The sequence below is a fragment of the Lissotriton vulgaris genome, chromosome 8 (assembly GCF_964263255.1).
Source record: "Lissotriton vulgaris chromosome 8, aLisVul1.2, whole genome shotgun sequence".
Lineage (NCBI taxonomy): Eukaryota > Metazoa > Chordata > Amphibia > Caudata > Salamandridae > Lissotriton > Lissotriton vulgaris.
In genome coordinates this window covers 140183417-140205891 of record NC_141696.1, presented here as the reverse complement: position 1 = coordinate 140205891, position 22475 = coordinate 140183417, and the positions used below count along the sequence as shown (strand labels likewise).

The following is a 22475-nucleotide window of genomic DNA, read 5'->3' as shown; positions in this document are numbered from 1 at the left end:
AAACCTGGTGAAAGCCACACAAGTCTCACCACCTTAGATTCTCCCGGGTGGCTAGTTTTCAGAAATGTACAGGTTTAGTAGGTAGCCACACAAGTCTCACCACCTTAGATTCTCCCGGGTGGCTAGTTTTTCAGAAATGTACAGGTTTAGTAGGTTTCCCTTTGCGCCAGCTGAGCTAGGGCCCAAATTCCACAGGCACCAACATTGCCGAAAAGGGTCCGTTTTTGGGTGGAAAAATGTGATCTGTCCATGTTGGGTTTTGGGCGTTTTTACTGTCTCAGGCACCAGGCCCCCACACACAAGTGAGGTTCTATTTTCATCTGGAGACTTAAGGCAACGCTGGCTCATAGGAAATGTATGGCTCCCCAGTGATTCCAGAGCTTGATATAACATAAATGTGATGAAAATGTGTGTGTTTTAGGCACAGTTTTAGGATTGCATGGGCTTCTGGGTAAAAAACCCTAATTAGTCCCACACTAATGATACCACCTTGGACACCCTGCAGTATCTAGTTTTCAGAAATGTTTTGGTATCTGGGTGGCTGTTGATCTAGGGTCCAAAATCTGTAGCTATTCAGTATAAAAAAGCACAGATGTCTCCAGTTTGACTTTTGGGGTCTAATTTTTTGCAGGTACTAGGCCCAGTTACACAAATGAGGTACCACTTTTAGGTCGAGCCTGGGCCGCGCGAGGCATGCTGTATTGAGGTATGGCATAGAAGCTTCGCCCAATCCCCCCATCTTTTGAATTGGCTCCTGTTACTGTCCTTTCGAAATCGTTGCTTTTCATTCGTGATTAGCTTAGTACTCCCTTCTTGGCACCACCTTGTCTGCATTTGCTACCTCCCATAAAGACTGGACTTTTTACTTGTGTTACACAGTCTGCTTTATCCAGCGGGTGAGCACTGTTTTCTTTAACCTCATGCGCGGTAGCGGAATTCCGCTCGCATGCTGAGATTTTCGAAAACGCATGTTACGTGACGAGCTGGGGTCGTCATCAGCGTACGGGGAGGCTACGCCATGACGAGCCCAGCTCCTCATCAGCGTGGAAGGGGTTAATGATCTTCCCTATTCCACCCACGACGTCACAGCACACTGCCACCTTTTATATTGTTATTAGTCATGTATTTTTTTATTTCCAGCACGGTCTGCTTTAACTATAGTGGCCGCGCTTATTTAATTATTTAATTTACAACGCTGTCTGCTTTCACTTTAGCGGACGCTCTTATTTATTTAAATTACAGCGTGACTGCTTTCACTTTAGCGGCCACGCTTTCCAATCTTTATTTATTTCTGCACTTTATGTAAAAGTGCCCCCTACGTGCTTTCACTTTAGTGTTGGCCGTGCCCCTTTCTTTAGACGCAGCTCACTGTAACCTGAATAAGGCGAGTGGCGTCTAAAGAAAGGTGTGCGGCCACCATTAAAGTGGTCTTGCATTTGTGAGAGTTTGAGCTATTAGCATTAGAAATGACAATGCCTTTTTATATATGCGTTGCTTTGAAAAACATAAATAAAAAGCATTATCATTTACAATGCCATTAGCAAGACCCATTGCATTGAAAAGGCTTGTTATGAGGTGGCATGTGGGAACACATAATAGTAGAACATTTATTATTACCAATTACATTTCTCTGCATTTGTGCCTTATAAATATAAGCCAATATGCTAGAAAGAATACATTTTGCAAAATGCCCTCTGAATCACATGCTAGTATGTCTACCCATAAATTCAGAAATGTACAGATAAACACATCTCCTAAACTCCGGATCTGGTGTACATTTCAGAAATAAATAGGTTTCCTACATATCACTCTTTATATTTAACTATATGAATTGCTCTATACTTAGTACATAATGGAAAACCATTGCAAAGTGCAGCTCAGTTGTTGCCTCAAGTTCTTGGAAAACTTACAGGCCATATATATTTGCACGACCAGAAGAGTCTAGGGGACGTAATAGAATATTGCTTTTGTAAATCGCCCATTGTGACAAGAAGTTAAAGATAAAAATGTTGTCAGAAATAGCTGTTTTTTCGTACTCATTTTTAATATGTTTTATTTCAACAGTCCGTTTCTTTGGGAAAACTTCGAGGGGGTCTACAAAAATGACCCCTTGCTTAGTTCAGAATTTAATCTACCCATCGGAAACCTAAAGCTGTCTGGCATCATCCGTGGGTTTCAAATGTTTCCACCTCGAAATGGAAGTTGAATAATAGGCTACCTCTTAGAACAATGCCAAAACTGTGGTAAAGAATTTTAATGTTGATACAGCTCTACATTTTCCTAAAAGCTGGGAAGATGGTGGTTTTAGCACAGAAAGCATTTCATTGATGTAATTTTTAGGGGAAAAAACAGACACCTTCTTGTTGAGATCTTTTCCTCAATTTTCCACCTCAAAAACCTAAAATCTAGCTATATTTTGGCTATTTTTTCTTTTCCCTCCAGGGGAAAAAATGTATGGAGGCGGAAGTGCAAAGTACTCTAAACAGCCAAAAAAGGGATCAGCACTAGGGTGGAAAAACCTGAACAGTTAAGGGTTTAAGTCAACGCTTAGAACAGTCTGTTCTTTATAAAGGTTCCAGCCCCCAACTAAGCAAGAGGACACATTTTTAACAGTGCATGCCGTTTCTATGTTAATTGCTTGGCCATGGTGCTGACTTGGATACTGGGACATAGAGGTTTGAGATGTACCCTCTGAAGCCGACATATGCTTACTGAGGAGAAAACCATGTTGTGGTGCCCATAATTGCTTGTGAAAGGTGTTGCCCTGTGCATATCGATTAGAACTCTGTCTGTCACTAAGATTGGAAGCCTCTCTGCTAATCCAAATGGACCCCACACTCGTCTTTGCTGTGTTCTAAGATTTCTTTTATTTAAATTTAATTTTTTTAACAGTACATTACAGTAAAAAGGTAGCAGGTCATACATTCCAAAGAGACAGCAGTTTCCGACATCATTACATTCAAGGAGCAATAATAGATATACATCTAGTAGGACACACATTGATAATAGATCATATTTACAGGTGCAGTATTCATAAAGGTATCGGGAATACCAATGGCATATATCTGCCTTAATCTCATCTATTCCAGTTAGGGGAGCCATGGGCCCCGCGCCTCCCTCTCCCCAGCATGAGCAACATCAAACATGTGACTTTTCAGAGTGGCACAAGAAACAAGAGGTAGTCCACATCCATCATGTGTTATCCACAGAGGCTGCATCCATCCCTTCCGAGTCACACTGAAGTAAGTAATTTTGAAGAGGTTTTCATATGTCTTTCGTTCTGGACGCCCTTGGGAGAGTTTCCTGATATGTCGCTGTTTGTTCCTGACAGTACAACAAATCCGCTAACCAGTCTTTGAACTTAGGGGCCCGCCCCCTACCCCATCTACAAGCCACTTTTCATTTAGCGAGTAAAAGTGATATGGCTATGAATTTCCGATATGATTTGGGGATCTGTGCTGTGTAGCTGAGAAGGGCCATCATGGGATCTTTTTCAAGTGTGTTATTTATCATTTTCCCAAGCGCTTCATAAACTTGGTCCCAGAACTCCTGCACTGCCGAACATTCCCATGTGAGATGTAAAAAACCCGCCCCCTCCCTACCACATCTATTGCATCTATCATGATCTTGTAAGCGAAAGCGATATTTTTTGGCCGGTGTGTAATATAACGATTCAGAAAAGGGGTGGTGATGAACAGAGTGTCTGAATTAAGCAGACCACTCTTACCCAGTCCAAAGATCAGGGCTTGATCCATCACCGTTATTTAGCTCACTGCACCATCCCAGCTCAGAACCTGGCTATATGCAAATTAGTCTGTCCCTGGCCCAGTGCATCATGGGAACAGGGCAGACCAAACTACCAAGCCAATTCTTCACCGGAAAGGAGACAAGCTTCCGGGGACCGGTTTCTGGCATTTCAGCCGTCGTCGGCCCGGCTTGCTTGAATCCTGATGGTGCAGTGAGCAAGGTACTCATGTCTGAGTATACCCTGCCACACCTATAGTGGCCAAAAATGATTCAGAAAAGGGGTGGTGATGAACAGAGTGTCTGAATTAAGCAGACCACTCTTACCCAGTCCAGAGATCAGGGCTTGATCCATCACCGTTATTTAGCTCACTGCACCATCCCAGCTCAGAACCTGGCTATATGCAAATTAGTCTGTCCCTGGCCCAGTGCATCATGGGAACAGGGCAGACCAAACTACCAAGCCAAGTCTTCACCGGAAAGGAGACAAGCTTCCGGGGACCGGTTTCTGGCATTTCAGCCGTCGTCGGCCCGGCTTGCTTGAATCCTGATGGTGCAGTGAGCAAGGGACTCATGTCTGAGTATACCCTGCCACACCTATAGTGGCCAAAAACGATTCAGAAAAGGGGTGGTGATGAACAGAGTGTCTGAATTAAGCACTCAGATGTGAGTCCCTTGCTCATTGCACCATCAGGATTCAAGCAAGCCAGGCCGGCGACGGCTGAAATGCCAGAAACCGGTCCCCAGTAGCTTGTTTCCTTCCCAGTGTAAGAATTGGCTTGGTAGTTTGGTTTGCCCTGTTCCCATCATGCACTGGGACAGGAACAGACTAATTTGCATATAGCCAGGTTCTGAGCTGGGATGGTGCAGTGAGCTAAAAAACGGGGTTGGATCTAGCCCTGATCTCTTGACTGGGTGAGAGTATTCTGCTTAATTCAGAAACTCTGTCCATCACCACCCCTTGTTGTTAAATATTTTGTCCACCCTAAGCGTGGTAGGGTATACTCAGATACGAGTCCCTTGCTCATTGCACCATCAGGATTCAAGCAAGCCGGGCCGACGACGGCTGAAATGCCAGAAACCGGTCCCCGGTAGCTTGCTTCCTTCCCAGTGTAAGAATTGGCTTGGTAGTTTGGTTTGTCCTGTTCCCATCATGCACTGGGACAGGAACAGACTAATTTGCATATAGCCAGGTTCTGAGCTGGGATGGTGCAGTGAGCTAAAAAACGGTGTTGGATCTAGCCCTGATCTCTTGACTGGGTGAGAGTATTCTGCTTAATTCAGAAACTCTGTCCATCACCACCCCTTGTTGTTAAATACGGTGTGTAATATAAGCATTGTAGAAATTTAAAATGTATAACCCGCAATCTACAGCTAGCAGAAATTTGTGAGGTTTGTGCACAGCAATAGTCCTATTGCTCATTCGTTATGTTGGACCCTAGATCCTCTGTCCAGTGTATACGTGCAGAACTCAAGGTATTTTCCTGTTGAGCACATATGCATTTATATAGGTGGGACACCAAGTGCTTTCCATCTGTGGACCCCAGCATATTGTGTAACAGGACAAGATTTACTGGCTCATGCGGAAAATCAGGGAGGATCGCCTTCATCCCTAGTCTCAGTCATACATGAAGGAAGACATCCAGGGGAGTAGGTTGTATCCCCTGAAAGAGGTGTTCTGAAGAACGAAACCTTCCCGCGTGAAATAAGTCGCCCCATACAGTGACATGAATACGGGTGCATAAGTTCTGAAACCCCTTTTCTTGTAGCAAGGATATTATGGGGTGATAAGTCAAGGGCAGCCTCGATGAATATAATAAAGGTTCGGAAAGAATGTCTGTTATACGATTCCAGGCATCAACTGTATTTGTGACTACAGTGGGAGGCGCTGTGCGCGTCCATCTAGGTCCATATATAATGCCATTTAGTGGTATAGGATCTGCGATCCAGTCTTCTGTGACTATCTGCGGCATGCATCTAGGGGGGTATATCCAATAATAGGCGTATTGGGCCTGGGCGCTTAAGTAATACATTGCGAAGTCTGGGATGTCAAGTCCACCTTGTTCATATGGCTTGGTCAGGGTCTTTCAATTGAGTCGCGGTTGTTTCCCTCCCCATTGCAGTCGAATCAATTCAGCGCGCAGGGTTTAAAAAAAAGGAACCCAATGGTAGGGTACGTTTAAGAAAAGATATAAAAATTGTAGAAGCACAACCATTTTTATAAGGGAAGCACGACCTGCCAATGACAAAGGAAGTGATATCCAGCGTGTAACATTACTGTTTAAATTTGTGATAGCAGTACCATAATTGAGTCGAATCATCTCCTCCCTATACCTCGTCACCTTTATGCTTAGATATCGAAGGTCTGTGTCGCACCATTCTAGGGGAAAGTCAAGTTGGAATTTGGGAACCGCTGGCGTGAGACGAAAAACCTGAGATTTCCCCCAAATAATATTGATACCAGACAATCTACCAAACACTATAAATTCTCGTAATAGAGGATTGATATTCTGCTGAGGGTCCCTGACATAAATCGTCATATCATCCGCGTATAGAGAAATCAAGATTTGACGGAGGCAGCAGCGGAATGCCTTATCTTGATGACATTGTCGAAGCCTGCAGGCCAGCGGTTCAACTGCTATGGCAAACAAGAGTGGGGATAATGGGCACCCCTGTTGGGTGCCCTTTGAGATGGAAAATGCAGAGGACATGTAACCATTAAGACTTTAGCCGTTGGTTGATTGTATAATAGTTTAATCCAAGAAACAAAGAGCTGCGGAAATCCCATGCGCTGTAATACTTCAAAGAGATAATCCCATTCCAGTGAATCAAACGCCTTGGTGGAGTCTAAGACAACTGCTGCACGGGGGAATTCAGGCGCTACCGTCTGAACAAAAGAAAACAAAGTACGTAGGTTATGGGAGGTGGCTCTACTAGGAATAAAGCCCGATTGATCTGGTAGTACAAGCTTATCTAGAAGCAGCGTCAGGCAGTTAGCCAATACTTTAGCTAATATTTTGGTGACACAGTTGATCAAGGACAGCGGCCGATATGCATCACTAGAGGTGGGGTTTTTTCCGGGTTTCAATAGAGAGGTAATCATCGCCTCCCTCATTGAAGAGGGGAGTATTCCAACTTCTAGGGATTCCTCATACACCTCCTTGAGGACCGGCGCTACGATGCCTATATAACTCTTATAGAATTCCGCAGGGAGGCCGTCCAACCCTGGTGCCTTCCCATTGCTCAGTTGCGTTATCGCCTCTCTTATTTCATCTATCTCAAATGGTAGACTGAGGAATTCCCTTTGTGTATCACCTAACCACCAAGCTCTATATCTCCCATAAAGCTATCTAACTCGAATGTTCCATGCCGTTGTGAGGTGTACAGTGCTTTGTAGTGTGTGATGAACACCTCACATATTTCACGCGTGTCTCGATGTATTATCTCCCCAGGTCCCTCCATCTCCAGTATAGGAGTTGCGAATCTCTGGCATCGTGTCACTTCTGCCAGTGCCCTCCCTGGTCTCTCCCCTTCCCCATATTTACGAGCCACCCAATGTCGTTCTTTGAATTTCGCCTCCCTTTCTGCAGGCTTTTCATACTCCGATAGCTTCCCACGAAACTCTTTTTGTGCCTGTCCCGCCACTCCTCCCACCATCTTTCTTTCCAATTCTTTCAGTTCCTGCTCTAATTTTTGAATTGTCCTTTGAATGTCCCTGAGAACTCCAAAACATTTGGATATACAGTACCCCCTAATCGTGGTTTTAAACGCTTCCCAAATCACCTCCACGCTGTCCACTGAGCCATTATTTCTAAGAAAAAAGTATTGTTCGAGGCATATGAGCTGCAGATCCTTCATTTAGCAATAGATCGCCACCTGGTGTTGGGCTCGGATGATTGCAGGTTGTTGTTGTCTTCTTGGAAGAAGTCTTTTGTAGTCATGAGATAGGTGACTCCTCCCTTGGACAATACTGCGCATGGTCATCGACTCCATCCTCAGATTGTTTTTTTCCGCCACTGGGTTCGGATGAAAGTTTTCCGCTCTGGCTATAAAAAGACTTTTTCTGCTTTTTCGAAGCGAGAAACTTCAAACAAACTTCTTTCGACATCGAACAGACTTTCGACATCACCAGCTACATTCCGGTGCGTCGACGCGGGCCGTTGGGCCCATCGGCACCGTGCGGCCTACGCCTCATGGAAAGAACTCCATTCAAGAGATGCCCGGTATGTTGAGCAAAATTCCCTCATAGCAACCATCACGAGGTTTGCAACCTCTGTCTCTCGCCAGAACACGACGAGTCGACCTGCACAGCCTGTGCCTCCTTCTGATCGAAGAAAACAATTCGAGATCGGAGGGCCCGTCGACACGAAATGAGAAGATCAGCACCAGCACCGGAGGCCATCTTTGAAGAGGAGATCGTCGAAGAAGACGTCTCTGAGAACGAATATCCAATAGAAGATATCTCCAAAGACGAGGCTCCACTCGGCGCAGAGGAGGACTCGCCTGATCTCCAGATAATATCGGGGGCAGAGGATTCGGACGACTCGATCCCGTCTCGACAACCTGTGAGTACATCTGACCCTGCACGACAGACATTACCCAAACAGAAGGCAACGGTCAGCACTCCGCCCATGGGGCCCAATCGAGACCGACATTTACCCTCTAACCCCCTACCTTCGGGCCCGGCTCCGAGGAAAGACAATACGCCTTCCGGTGCCTCGACACCGAAGAAACACCATGTGCCAGTTACACCTCCTCCATTGGCACCAAAACATCCTTCGACAGCAAGGATTCGTCGGCACCGAACATAAAAAACCCTTCGGCGCCCAAAGACAAAGACACTTCGGCACCCGTACCATCGGCGCCAAAGACAAAAACTGTACCAAACCCGAAAGCTTCGACTCCGAAACCTTCCAGTTCAAAAAACAAAGAGGGGAAGCCAATTAGAGGCGCCACAGGCCCAGCAAAACCTGTCTCCACGCCGAAACCTCTGATATCGGTACCGAAGACCCCAGATAAGGCTTAACAACATTCGGCACCGAAAACATTGCCAAAAGACTCAACAACTCCTCATAAGGCAAAAAGACTAAACAACCTCTATCGGCTCCGAAAAGATCGACGCCGAAGAAGGTTATAGAAGAGGAAGAACTGTTTAAAATCAGATCCTAGACAGAAAAAAGTCCATATTAATCCAAAAACTGGACATGTGGAAGCAATCCCTTATAAGAAGAGACCAGCAGACGCACCACTTACACCTGTGGTCCCTGCCAAAAAGGACTGTGCAACTTCTCCAATGCACCCTTCCTCTCCTTCACCCTCTTCCTCTCCTGTTACTCCATATGTAGAACCTATAACTTCTCCTATTCACTCTCCTGCATCATCACACCACACTGATGAGGAGTATGATTTGGGTGGGGGGGGGGTGATGTTCCAGAAACACATACATACCCTTTAGATGAGGATGGTAACACAGAATACCCTAAGGATGATGAGGATGCATATAATTTTTCACCAAATAATGCACCAGATATCCCTCATCCTCAGTACTACCCAACAAAATCTTCCCCTACAGAGGACAGTATTGGTTTTAATCATTTGTTAAACAGAGCTGCACTTTACCGTGGGGTTCCCATGCACTGAATGAATGAATGAATGAAGCAATACTTGTATAGCGCTATCTACCCGGAGGCCTCGTAGCGCTTATGACAGAAACTCAATTAGCAAGGGCTCAGGGCAGGTCAACAGAATGTAGTATACAAGTGTGTTTTTAAAGTTTTCCTAAAGGAGAGATGGTTTAAAGTTTCCCGCAGAGGCAGAGGAAGAATGTTCCATAGCTTTGCCGCAGTGTGTGAGAAGGAGGGCCACCCCATCGAGCCTTCTTGACTCTGATGGGAGTAGCCAACTGGGAGGAGCTGGACCGAAGAGAACGAGATGGAGCATAGGGAGTGACCAGGGACTGAAGAATTGCAGGGCCAGTGCGATGGAAGGCCTTGTGTAAAATACACATGGCCTTAAATTGTATTCTTCCAGCTATAGGAAGCCAGTGAAGTTCCCTCAAAGCATTCCTCGCTGACTGCCAACGGGGAAGGTTGTAGAGTAAACGGGCTGCACTGTTTTGGGCGACTTGGAGCCTGTGGATGGTATAGGCAGGAGCTCCCATATAGAGGACATTCCCATAATCCAGGCGAGATAGTATAAGGGCCTGGATCAGGATCCTCCTTGCCTGAAATGGGAGCAGAGGGAGCACCCTCCGTAGCATCCTCATCAACCCAAAACAGGTAGCCGCAGTCTTCGTATGCCTTTGAGGAGGACTTCTTGTTAGACACTTTCGAACAGTCACAAAGGTCTACTCAAATATTACCAATGATTAAGGGAGTCATAAAACATGCTCCAGAGATGTTTAAAGATCCAGTAAGGTGTAGGGTGTTAAATCCTAGAATACAGAAAAAGTATAGGCCAGCCCCAGCTGATCCAGTATACATTAAGGGTCATCTGCCACTAGACTCCTTGGTAGTGTCTAATGCGCGCAAAAGGGCCAATTCTCAAACTTCTGGGGACACACCCCCGCCTGACAAAGAGTCCAAGATCATTGATGCGTCAGGGAAAAGAATTGCTGCACAAGCAACAAACATATGGCGCATAGCAAACACACAGGCTTTGCTCTCACGCCACAACAGAGACCATTACGATCAACTAGAAAAGCTAATGGAACACCTACCAGATCAACACAAAGATCTAGCAGCAGAACTTTTACAGGAAGGCAAACTAATTTCAAATGCCTCAATCAAACGTGCACTAGATGTAGCTGACACAGCATCCAGAGCAGTGAACACTAGTGTTATTCTCAGGCGTCACGCATGGTTACGCATCTCAGGTTTTAAACCAGAGGTACAAACTACCATTCTAAACCATCCCTTTAATCAGAACCAATTGTTTGGGCCGGAGGTAGATAATACATTAGAAAAGATGAAGAAAGACACAGATACCGCTAAGTCTATGGGGGCGTTACAATACACCCAAGCTAGAGGTTCTTTTCGCCGCTCCTCTTATAGAGGAGGCTCCAAGAAGACCAGCGCAGACACAACATCATCTTTTAAAACACACACGCACACCTCCTCTAATAGAGGACTTTTTAGAGGAGGATATAGAGGCAATAACAACTAGGGAAGAGGTAGAGGTAGTAACAATAACCGCTCCTCTTCCGCTCCTAAACAATGACTTCCCTCTGCCTCCCCTACAGCATTCCACTCCTGTGGGGGGCAGACTCTCACAGTTCCTACCTGTCTGGAACTCCATCACAACAGACAGGTGGGTAAGACAAATTATCCAACATGGCTACTGCCTAGAACTCACAGCAACCCCCCCCCCAAACATACCACCCAGGCAGCGTCCAATGTCTGCAGAACACATAACTCTGCTTCAACAGGAAGTTCTAGCACTCCTACAAAAAGATGCTATTCAAGTAGTTCCATTAGAAGAACAAGGAATAGGAGTCTACTCCCTGTACTTCCTAATTCCAAAGAAAGACGGGACCTTAAGACCAATTCTCGACCTCAGGCCACTCAATCACTACATTCAATCAGATCATTTTCACATGATCACTTTACAACAGGTACTCCCATTACTACAACAGGGAGATTTTCTGTCCACGCTAGACCTAAAGGATGCCTATTTTCATATTCCAATACATCCTGCGCACAGGAAGTATTTAAGCTTTGTCATACAAGTACAACACTATCAGTTCAAAGTCCTTCCATTCGGGGTTACAACAGCACCACGAGTGTTTACAAAGTGCTTAGCAGTAGTGGCAGCACATCTCAGAAGACAACAAATACATGTCTTCCCCTACCTAGACGACTGGCTCATAAAGGCAAGATCGTACAAACTGTGTGCACAACACACAAAGCAAACAATTCAAACACTGCACAACTTAGGGTTTACGATAAACTACACCAAGTTGCACCTAGAGCCTTCGCACGTTCATCAATATCTAGGAGCTACTATAAACACATCAGTAGCTCAAGCCTATCCCAGTCAAGCCAGGATTCAAAGTATTCAGAACTTAGTCTCCCTTTTTCAATGTCAGCGCTCTCTACAAGCCAGAGTGTTCATGAAACTAATAGGGACGATGACATCTTGCATCTTCATAGTTCCCCACGCAAGACTGCAAATGCGTCCACTACAGGAATGTCTAGCACAACAGTGGAATCGGGCAAAAACCCTGGTCCAGGCTATGGTCATCAGCCGACTGGATTATGGCAATGCTCTGTTGGCAGGGGTTGGAGAGACCCTGCTGAACAAACTGCAGGTGATTAAAAACACTGCAGCTAGAATGGTATTGAATCGTCCAGCGGGCACCGCATCGGTTCCATTACTGTGCGAACTCCACTGGCTTCCAGTGAGGAAAAGATCATACTTTAAGATCTGCTGTCTTACTTATACAGCACTTAAAGGAAGAGGCCCCAAATCCCTCCAAAAGAGACTGCAAATATATGTACCTCATAGAAACCTTAGGTCGGGGCGCAAGATCTCTTACAAATTCCACGCATAAGGCTGTGCCGCTCTGGAGGAAAATCCTTCTCGTACCTAGCTCCAAGATACTGGAACGAGTTACCAGATTTCCTTCGCAAAATGGACATCTACAGCACATTCAGGAAACAGCTCAAAGCCTTCCTATTCTAGTTTCATATGCTCCCATTCAGCTGCAGGAATATTACTAGTCCGCGCCGAGATGCCCCGGGCGAGTCGAGCGCTATACAAAAATAAATAACATAACATAACACATTAAAATCCCTTCCCCATATTAAGTGAGTGGATCCCACATTGAGGAACTTTCCCCAAACTGTCGAAAAGAATTCCGGGGAATCTATACTGGGACCATAGCAGGCTATTAATGTAACCGTGTCTCTACCAAGCCTCCCCCATGCTACAACATATCTCCCATGAGGATCATCCATCGCTCCCACCAACTCAAAAGGTGTCCTTTTTTTTATCAATATGGCAGTGCCCTGGGCGTATGAGGAATAGGAAGCAAAGAGTCTTATGCTTGCCCATTTGCTGGCAAACGTGTTTGGAGATCTTGGATTCGTATGCGTTTCCTGTAACATAGCCACCTGTATCTGTTGCCTGTCTAAGTATGCCAGGAGTTGTCTACGTTTTCTCGAATCTCCTAACACCCGGACATTCCACGATAACACTTTCAAGGTACATTCATCACCCGTAGCCATCTCTCCAATCCATCCAACGAAATGCAAGCAAGATTAATGCAACAATGTCAGTCAAATGCCATGCTGATATATCATTGCATCCAGATGAAGCATGCCTGCTAGGAACAATCATGCCAGCCTTGCCCATTCCGCCCCCCTCCCCAACAACAACAAAAAACACCTATTATAGCATTTATCATCGATAATACCAGATAGGTCAACCGAAAAACAGTAGTTGGGTACACCCTTGTGGGGATACTCTGCTAGGTGGCTCACAAATACCTCTCACTCCTCCAGGCGACCAACGGCACCGCACGATACCCTGGGTAAGTTTAGAGGGTGTCTGGTTGTCCAGCTACTTTACGTCCTTATCCAATTCAAAGTCCTGTTGGTCATAGCCTGTCCTATAAGCAGCGAAAGCTGTGCCCAATGTCTTCTATCACATTCCAGCACTGCTTTTCTTGTGAGGGGCATGGAATAAGGGTCAGTAGAGCAAGCTTCATTCCTTCGGAACGCTATTCCACATCCGATGTCTGCGTTTCTGGGTGCTCCTTCGTATTCTGGGACATACGTTTTTGTTTCTTAATCTTTTGAGGAAGTCTTCCGCTTTGTGAGGCGTGGTGAAAATTCTGTGCGCCCCCTGTTATGTGACACGCAACCGGGCTGGGTAGAGTTGGGGATAGGCAATCTGGGCTTGCCTTAGTTTTTGTTTGACAGAGAGAAACCTACGCCTTTCCTCCTGAACATGCAGCGTAAAATCTGGGTACATGGTGAAGGGTATTCCGTCATAATTCAGCTCTCTTTTCTCTCTAGCCACTCGTAGAGCTGTATCCCTGTCTCCGTAGTTTAAGAGGCACGCAATTATAGGTCTTGGCGTACTTCCAGGAGGTGGTTTGGGCCGAAGTGACCGATGGGCCCTCCCTACATTGAATTTTGGGGGGACAGAGATTCTGCTCCTATTACCTCTCTGAGCAATTTTTCAACATGCTCCTCCATCTTGCCTGTGTTCGCGCTCTCTGGTATCCCCAGAATTTGACTGTTATTTCTCCTTCTGCGAGCTTTTATGTCCTCATTCTTAGCGGCTATGATTTTTAAAAGTTTATCCATCTGCGTAACTGTTTTCTGCATGTGGGCCGCCGTGTCTTCCGTATCTGATATGCGTTGCTCAGCATTTTTTATGCGTGTTTCGTGCCCATCCAGTTGACAAGCTATTGTGTCCATCCGTGTTGTGAACATGTCCATCTTGTCTGCAATAGTTGCAAACCCCTGCCGCGCTTCCGTGAGCATTGACTTCAAATCATCTCCTGTTTCTGGTTGATGGGCCTGGTATCCTCCGTCTGTACCTCCATCCTCCTCCATCGATTGCTGTCTGGTCCCCTTCTTAGCCTCAAATGTGAGACGAGGCTGGCGTGTGTCCCTCTTTCCCATTATGGTGGCCAGCCGTAACCAAGAACACGCCTTATGCAATGAGAGTGTCTTTTGGGCACACTGTGCTCTCCACTTAAGTCCTATTGTATTTGATGTTATTGTGCAGATTCGCAGAGAATGGTATTCCCACTGGTATATTAACACAGATTATTGGTGAGCGCTCAAGTGCTACGTTGCCAGTCCACGCCCAGCAGTAGGATCGATATGGCTGCCCCTACCCTGTCCGCACCTCATTGCGCCTGCACGTTTTGGTATTATTTCAGGCAGTATGTACGCAATTGCTATACCTCAGTCTGGCATTGTCTTGCACCTTGCTATAACACTATGAATGCCGGTAGTGTGTCGTCCCTCTGTCATTGTCGTACCCTACCACTTATGTACCGGCTATTTCCAGTGCCACAATTTGTGTGCTTCCTGCTTAAGGACCATGCGGCATCGCCCTTCAATATCGCTGTGGGATGATGTGCTGCTCTGCATTCCAGGCCCACTGTTCCAGGCCTCTGCCACATTCGGTATTGTACTGTCTCTAGGCTGCAGTCTTATAAAAATATAGCACCCTCCATGCGGCCGAATTTGCAAACAGTGCGCATCCAATAAATATTCTGCCCCAGTCACAAAATTCTGTTATGGGCGCTATATGCCGCTTCCTTAGCATGGCCCGTTTATCACTTTGTGCTGCCGCCTTGTGCACCACGTTCCTTATGGCCGCTTAGGGGACACCTTATAAAAGCAGCATCTTGCCTCCCCAATCTCTTACCGCCTTCACACAATCCCTCCGTTCTGATGTCCGCTCACCCAGAGCACGCTCAAGGACTCAGGCAGCCAGACTCCAGCATAGGTACGTTTAACGTCAGGGCCGCAGCACTGCCATTTTGTCATGCCGGCCCAGCCGCCTGGTGCGCGCCCCGGGACTTGCGTGGTCACTGTGCACCGCTCTAGACGATCCAGAGATGCTTCCCGAGCTCAGCTTCTCCTCACCGTGCACAGTCAAAGATCTCTCCTGGTTACATAGAACCAAGCTCCGCTTCATCCACACATATTACGCTTTTTTTACCCGTTCTTTCACGGGTGCAGCAATGTATTGGGACGAGGATAAATGACAAATTACTGCCGGACTGCGGAAGCCTCACTCCATGGCGGCCATTCCGCTCGTGTGCCACCTAGCACCCCCGTGTTCTGTCTAAGATTCTATGTTTCCGCATCATCCAGGCAGAGCAGTTGGACCAATTTACAATCGTGCTTATTTATCAAGCAAGGTTTTAGCGTTAAAACCTGTTCAGATGAGCGATGAAAAGGCTGTAGTTACCTTTCTATTGCAGAATTTTGTTTTGTTTGCAATTTCTTCTTTGGAGGGCCCATCGGCTGCAATTTGTTGCTGCAATAGGACACTTTTTATATTTTTTAACTTACCACTCCAAGATCAGCATCTACCACCTAGGAACAGGAAATGTCATGACGCATGCGTGGTGACACTGGGCTGCTGTTGTCTTGTGCTTATGCATCATCACACTTTGTTTTGTAGATTCTGTACATCATATTCAAAAAGCATGTGCAAATCCTGTAGGATGGCATTGGCAAAGCTAAAAAGGTTAGCACTTTTGGCTTTGCCAGTCATTGTGTTCAGGGTCAGTAGAAATAGTTGTTACTAGAAGACAGAGTAATGCTGGTTGTGTTATGGGCTTAACCAGTGGCATGCACAAGGCTGACCTTGTGCTTGCACACAGTACTGGCATATGGTGAAGTCGATGAATGGGTGGCAGCTTGCCAACAGCTGATCAGGAAAACAGAATAGTTTTTTTTTTAGGTTTCAAAAAGACTGCTTTGCTTCAGTATGCTATTGGTGGATATGACATTATAAGGCTTGCAACCAAAAACGGATGAAATTATCATGTTACATCTGATCAAGATGGACTGTATCTGTAGAGTCTGTTTCCCGGCACCTAACCTACACTCTTAAAAGAGATAAGTTCCAATTTTAATAAGTGCTTAGACTATGAGATATGCCTGCCATATTGTAGTGCACATCCTGGCTGTTAGATGACATTATGTTTTGGTATTCGATCTGATCCTTCATGTATGCAAATTTAGGAAAATATTTATAAATTGTGTTCTCAGTGGAGTTTTCCTCTTGGTGAGATTAAAGACAAGGGGCCTGATTTAGATGTTAGTAGAAAGGGCAAGGCAATGGTGTTCCCTCATCCAACATAGTAGTCCGTCTGCCTGATTTAAATAGGGCGGAAGGACCAATGTTTGGCTGTGGTGGATTCTACCTCATCTCCGCCGTGGTCAAACTTCTCCAACGAACTAAGGGCTGTCAGAGATTTGGCTATATGTCCATCCATCCATCCAATTAAGATGTGCAGACATATAGCCGTTTTTGTCTGTCACCACCAGGAAAACCCTGGCTGTAAGGTGCAGTAGAAAAACAAAAATGCCCCCCTCCTCATGTGACATGACTCCCATGCTGAGGGAGCATTATCTTTTTTATTTTCAAAAAGAAAATCCTGAAGCGGGATATTTTTATTGAAAATAAAAAATAAAATAGTTTGGTGGAAGGCTCAGTCATGTTAACAGAGCCAGGCACCAAACTGCAAAAAGTATTGACCGGAATTGCCATGATGACCGTTCCTAACAAAGCTTTAAGAAATGACTGCCAGCTTGGTGGTCATTTCTAAAGTTGACTGGCAGAGGTGCAGTCAAGGCGACTAAGTAAATTATTCTGTTGCCCTGACTGCCAAACCTCCGGCCACCAAAATATAAATCATCCGCTATGTTAGAGGTGCCAGTTAACCATAATAGCAGCCATGTGTACTGCTGAACTTAAGTAGCTGAACCCTAGATAAAGGCAGCAGCATTGTACAACACTTGCGGGGAATATTCAGCGTCAACAGAGGGTGTAGCGGTGGAGTCCATGCCGGAGGCAGGAAATCAGCATACAAGTGAAGCTCACAGGGTTTAGGTTGCTGCAAGAATGACAGCAGTTCAGAGTGTGATAATGTGAGAGGTGTCACCAGGCCAGGATAGAGGTGATGGGTAGGCTGCAGCAGTGGGGCTAAGGACATTCTCACAATTCGTCCTTAAAGTGGGTAATTACACTACAAGGTGTTTTCTTTTTTGGATAACGTGGGTCAGCAAGGGACATTGTTTCATATCTAGTAGTCCTGTAATGCTATTACTGTACAGTGATTATCTGGTTGCATCAATTATTTCTAAGGCATATTTTACTCACAAAACCTTCTATAAATTAGTGAATTAATTGTAGGCTGAGCATTTCAATTTTACTTTCTTTTTCCCCAGGTATTTCTGTACAGTGGGTCTGATGCCTTCAACTGCTGCATGTTCCTCTCTAGTGCGTACGTTTTAGCAGGATCCCAGGATGGAAATGTATGTCAGCTGGATGTGAGAAATCCAAGGTGAGTGAAATCTGTTTGTGTGGTGTATGAACTCTGTGTTTTTGGATGTTGCTCTCATTCTTATTGCTGAGGCTGCTGTGGGTTCACAGATCGTCTGAAATGTTGAACCTGTCCATGTGAGGAAAGCAATTGTCCTGGGTAACTGCTTCATCTGAGCTGCAGATATCAGCTATATCTTAGTTCCATCCTTGTCAAATTGACTTCTGTTCTGTCTTTTGGGACATACACTTTTAGTGCCAGTTTAGTGAATGCAGTTTATAAAAGAAGGTCTGATATTGTAGAATCACTAAAGATATCAGCCAAAGTAAGAGCCAAGCATCAGTAAGATCTGGTATTTTACTAATTAAATAGAAATTTACAACTGATCTGATTTACCTTCAGCCACAAAAGCTTGTGTTATTGTTGAAGTGTTTTTGCGTCTGAGGGCAGGCACTGGGTTACTGGACTTATCAGAGCCTTTTACTGCTTGTGTCCTGTAATTTTACTATTGAGCAAAAAACAGAGCACCAAATACACTGTTATCCTTGACTCTCATGACAGTTCACTCTGCAGTGTTTTTCTCTTTTCCATTGTATCTTTCTTATGTTTGACTTCTCTGTCTGCAGACGTTGCCCGCTGCAAGGGCGGTGCCACTGCTGCTCGGGCCTTGTTTTGACTCCTCTATGGTCTTTGGTGGTCTCTGGTGCATACATATTCACTCCCATTGGTTGGGGTAGCCAATCGGGAGGCCGGAGGTGGAGTCAATTAGTTTTAAGCCCTTAAAATTCTGGCTGCAGCACGTACGTGCCCGCAATAGAAACCGCATTCGCCATTTTAACCTGAGACCAGCATATTATTGTAAAACTCTGCACAAACTGAAATACTTGCTGTTTTAGACTCACCTTCTTTTAGATTTCGCCATCTGTTTGTCACTGCAGCTTAGGACCTGCTATACTAGACTCCCATTGGTTTGGGGGAAACAATTGACAGGCAGGGAGCGAAGTCGGTTAGAGCTCCAAACCCTTGAACTGCTGGCTGCAGCGCGGATGCACCATCAACAAGCCCTTCTGTGGCCGACCGGGTCCAGGGGCCAGCCATTATGCCCGAAAACAGGTCTATTGCTCAGAAACCTTTTCTCTGGAAGTCACCAACTAGACCCATCTCTCTTTCCAAAGCTTACTAAATTAGGCATTTTAAATCAAATCTGTCTGTCACTGTACTGTAGAAATGGGCTTTGGTGTCTAATACCGCAGCTGACAACTATTCCACCACCGCCTCCATAAAACGAAATACGACCTCCTCACAATTACTTAATACTCGTTCATTGGTTAAGCACCACCTCGAGATACTTCAACTACTTAATGCAGAATCCCCAGATATTTTATTCATGACTTAAACTTAGTTAACGGATTACCCATGCCAGATATCTTAGAAGCTCTCTTGAAAACTGTTATCTACTCAACATTAATAGACAGATATGTAAAAAAGGCAGAGGGGTTGCAGCAGCGGTAAAAAAACATCTTATTTTCACAAAAACTTATCTTTATACCGATTCCTACAGTTGATGACATTTTGATTAAAGTTGACTCGCCCACTTCCCCTTTGATGTGTGCCCTCATGTACAGACGTCTGAGCCATTTGCAACAATTCCCCAAACTCTTAGCTGACTCCATCTCCTCATTAGCCATCGACCACTGAAAAAGCATACTCATTGCAGACTTTAATTATTGGATATATGAGGATACCGGTAGACAAACCTCTACAGATCTGACTGACATACCAAGTAGTCTTCACTTCGACCAACATGTGTTTTATACCCTCACATATCAAAGGTCACACACTAGATCAGGTCTGGTAAACTTACCTAGCTATATTCAAGCTTACTGCTTCTCTTTGTGTATGGTTGTACCACCACCTAAAAAGATGCACTCTAAATGATCTGACCTTTCTGAAACTCTCCACATATCTGGGTATTTTACCCAGGAACTGGAATTGTTTAAATCTTAATGCCCCTTTGTGACTCGCTGGCACTCTCTTACCCACCCCTACTGAGAGCCTGGATGAATTCAAGGAGGCAGTATCTGACTGCTTGACAGTAGTCAGCAATACTTATGCTCCCCTTCGTAAAACCAACCATACTCAACACCAAGAAGCTTTCAAATGATTTTCAGCAGAGCTTAAGACCGCCAAACTCAAACTCTGCCAGGCAGAATGGAAATGGCGAAACTCCAATTTGCCTGAAAACAAGGAAATCTCCTTCCAACGCCGAAAAGCTTACAAAAAAATCTATCTTGCAAGTCAAATCAACCTTTTTTTTTTTCTAAACAAAATTTTTCATTCTGAAACTAAAACAAAGGACATCTTTGAAATTGTCACAGAACTAGCTAAACCTTTAACCATCGCCCCCACCCAAAATGTATGTGATGCTCTAAACTCATTCTTTATTGACAAAAATAGGTGATAAATGATAGCATCCCCTCCAGCTTACTAGCCAATGTGATTCCATCCACAGATAGAAATTCCGCCAAACGTTCGGCTGTTCCCATCATAAGTGAAGATCGCGTAATGGATTTACTTTTTTTTTTCTTTATCCTCATACATGCCACCTGAAGATGATTGCTCTAGATGGGATCTTTCTGTGCCTTCCACACAAACAGAATTGGTTTCCGCCCCCGGATATGTGTGCGGCCTACAGAGTTCACCCAGAGGTAGGCTGTCTCCTTGTCCAACTCTCATTTACCTTGATGGACCCATACATGTATCAGGGAGGACCGGACCACAAACCTCTGGCATAATCTTTGGACCATAGTTATTTCCTCAACCAGGCGTCGAGTACCGACCAGATTTTATTAGCACTTACTCCGTTTATAAGTGCAATATAAATACACATCCTGCTGACTGACTATCTCAGGGGCAGGGTCTCTCTCATCCGGACACTGCTAGCAGCAGTCCCTAGTCCCAGCAAGTACTGTGGCCGCCATGTTTCGGGAGCTGCAAAATGCTGCGTGCGGGCTCGAAAAACACACTCACCCTACCAATGCGAATACCCCGGCCGCCACTACCATGTAGTTGATGGTAGTAAAGCAGGTTGCTGACCACCCGGTTGTTCCATTTCGAGACGTCCTTGAAATCTGGCCGGGCGAAGCGGTCGGATCCAGGGAAGAAGTCATCCCAAGTGCGGAGCGGAGCCACCTGCACGTCCATGTTCCCCCCGTGGCAGTGCTGCCAGACTGCAATGGACTCAGCTGAGGCAGCCCACTCAAATTACTTTTAGGTTTCTCGTCAGTGGTGCGACTAAAAGCAAGAGCGGGAGGTCAACCTTCGCGCACTGAACTGCACGTTGTCTCTTTCACATATGGATGTTAGCACAATGGCTAACTATAGATTGCACTAAGATTTATTCTTAGCCAGGCTTCTGTCACAAAATCGAAAACGTAATTAAACGATAGAATGCTACCACTCATATGGAGAAAATGCGGCAGGACGCAGGAGCCTCCCTGTTGACTTTGTGGGCATGGTGGAAAAAATGCGCGTTCCTCATAACTTAGCCACTACACTAGCTAATGAATCACTGAGTGAAAGCAGCAAGCACATGTATACAATTCCATGTAAAAGAAAAGGAGCACTCAGTGACATTCATTTAACAAGCACTGTGGGGGAGAGGTCGGCGGCAGTGAAGGTGCCTGCGAGAGGCTCATGTGGCGTCGCAAAAGTGAAAGCATGGGGGAGCGCGAGAACAGATGCTGCTGACGCCGCCGTACACGCTCACAGCTCATGCCAGCAGCAAAGGACAAATCTGACACTGAAAAAGCGCGCGTCCGACTCGTGTCCACATATTCAAGTAAGCAAATGGGTATACTAAAGTATACAAGAGGTCTCGAATGCTCGACTTAAAAATGAGAATATAGTTTGTATTTATACAGGTATTTGAGGGAGAGGAAAAATATTAATTTTTTATTTTTCCCCCCGGGTTTTTTTCTACCCCTTTATGTTACACACCGTTTTCTAGCATGTCATACATATGCCTGAAGTAGTGATTCAATGGGCGGCTGCTAATTGTATTTCTATGGTAGATTGTTTTATCCGCAGATTTTTACTTGGATTTATCTTGTAAATATCATGAAATGATTTTTCAAATTGCAAAAAACTTTTTACATTTAAAATAGCCGATTATGTAAGTCAATTTGGATAAATTTTATTCGGCGTGTGATTTTTAGAAATGATGGGTTTGCTTATCGGGATTATCCCAATATGTGCCTTGACAAATTTGTCTTCTATGTTGTGTCCTTTTTCACGCTGTTGCCCAATGAAATGTCTTAAAATGTTGGCACTTGCACTTTAAATACTGCCCACGCTCTCCATGGCGTCATGTGACCAAGCCTCTGTGTAGGCCGAAACGTTATGCTGGCGAAGGTGCTATTAAAATAACACACTCACCTGAATCCTGGGTCTTAGTGTTCTTTGCTGCGTTGGTGTTCCAGTGATTGCGGACCTGGCTGTTGGTTTGGAACCTTGAATATATATATATATATATATATACATAGTAATATTACTGCTTCCAGCGGCCGCATCCTAAAGAGACTTGGCGATGGGGTAATAACTGCACGGCGGGAGGCGAGCACGAAGGTGACTAAACTATAAGTACCACCATGAGAAGAGAAACAACATCGCTACAACATGGCAGCCTGCATTGAAAATATTATCA

The 22475-nt window shown here is 45.2% G+C and overlaps 1 protein-coding gene across 1 annotated transcript in view; it reads left to right on the top strand.

Moving 5' to 3' along the window:
• PAAF1 (proteasomal ATPase associated factor 1) overlaps positions 1-22475 on the top strand; it is a 145365-nt gene that overhangs the window by 96955 nt on the left and 25935 nt on the right. Inside the window, exon 9 of the mRNA XM_086933833.1 lies at positions 17676-17791. Within this exon, the coding sequence (XP_086789959.1) occupies positions 17676-17791 (116 nt within the window). The remainder of the gene's footprint in view (positions 1-17675; positions 17792-22475) is intronic.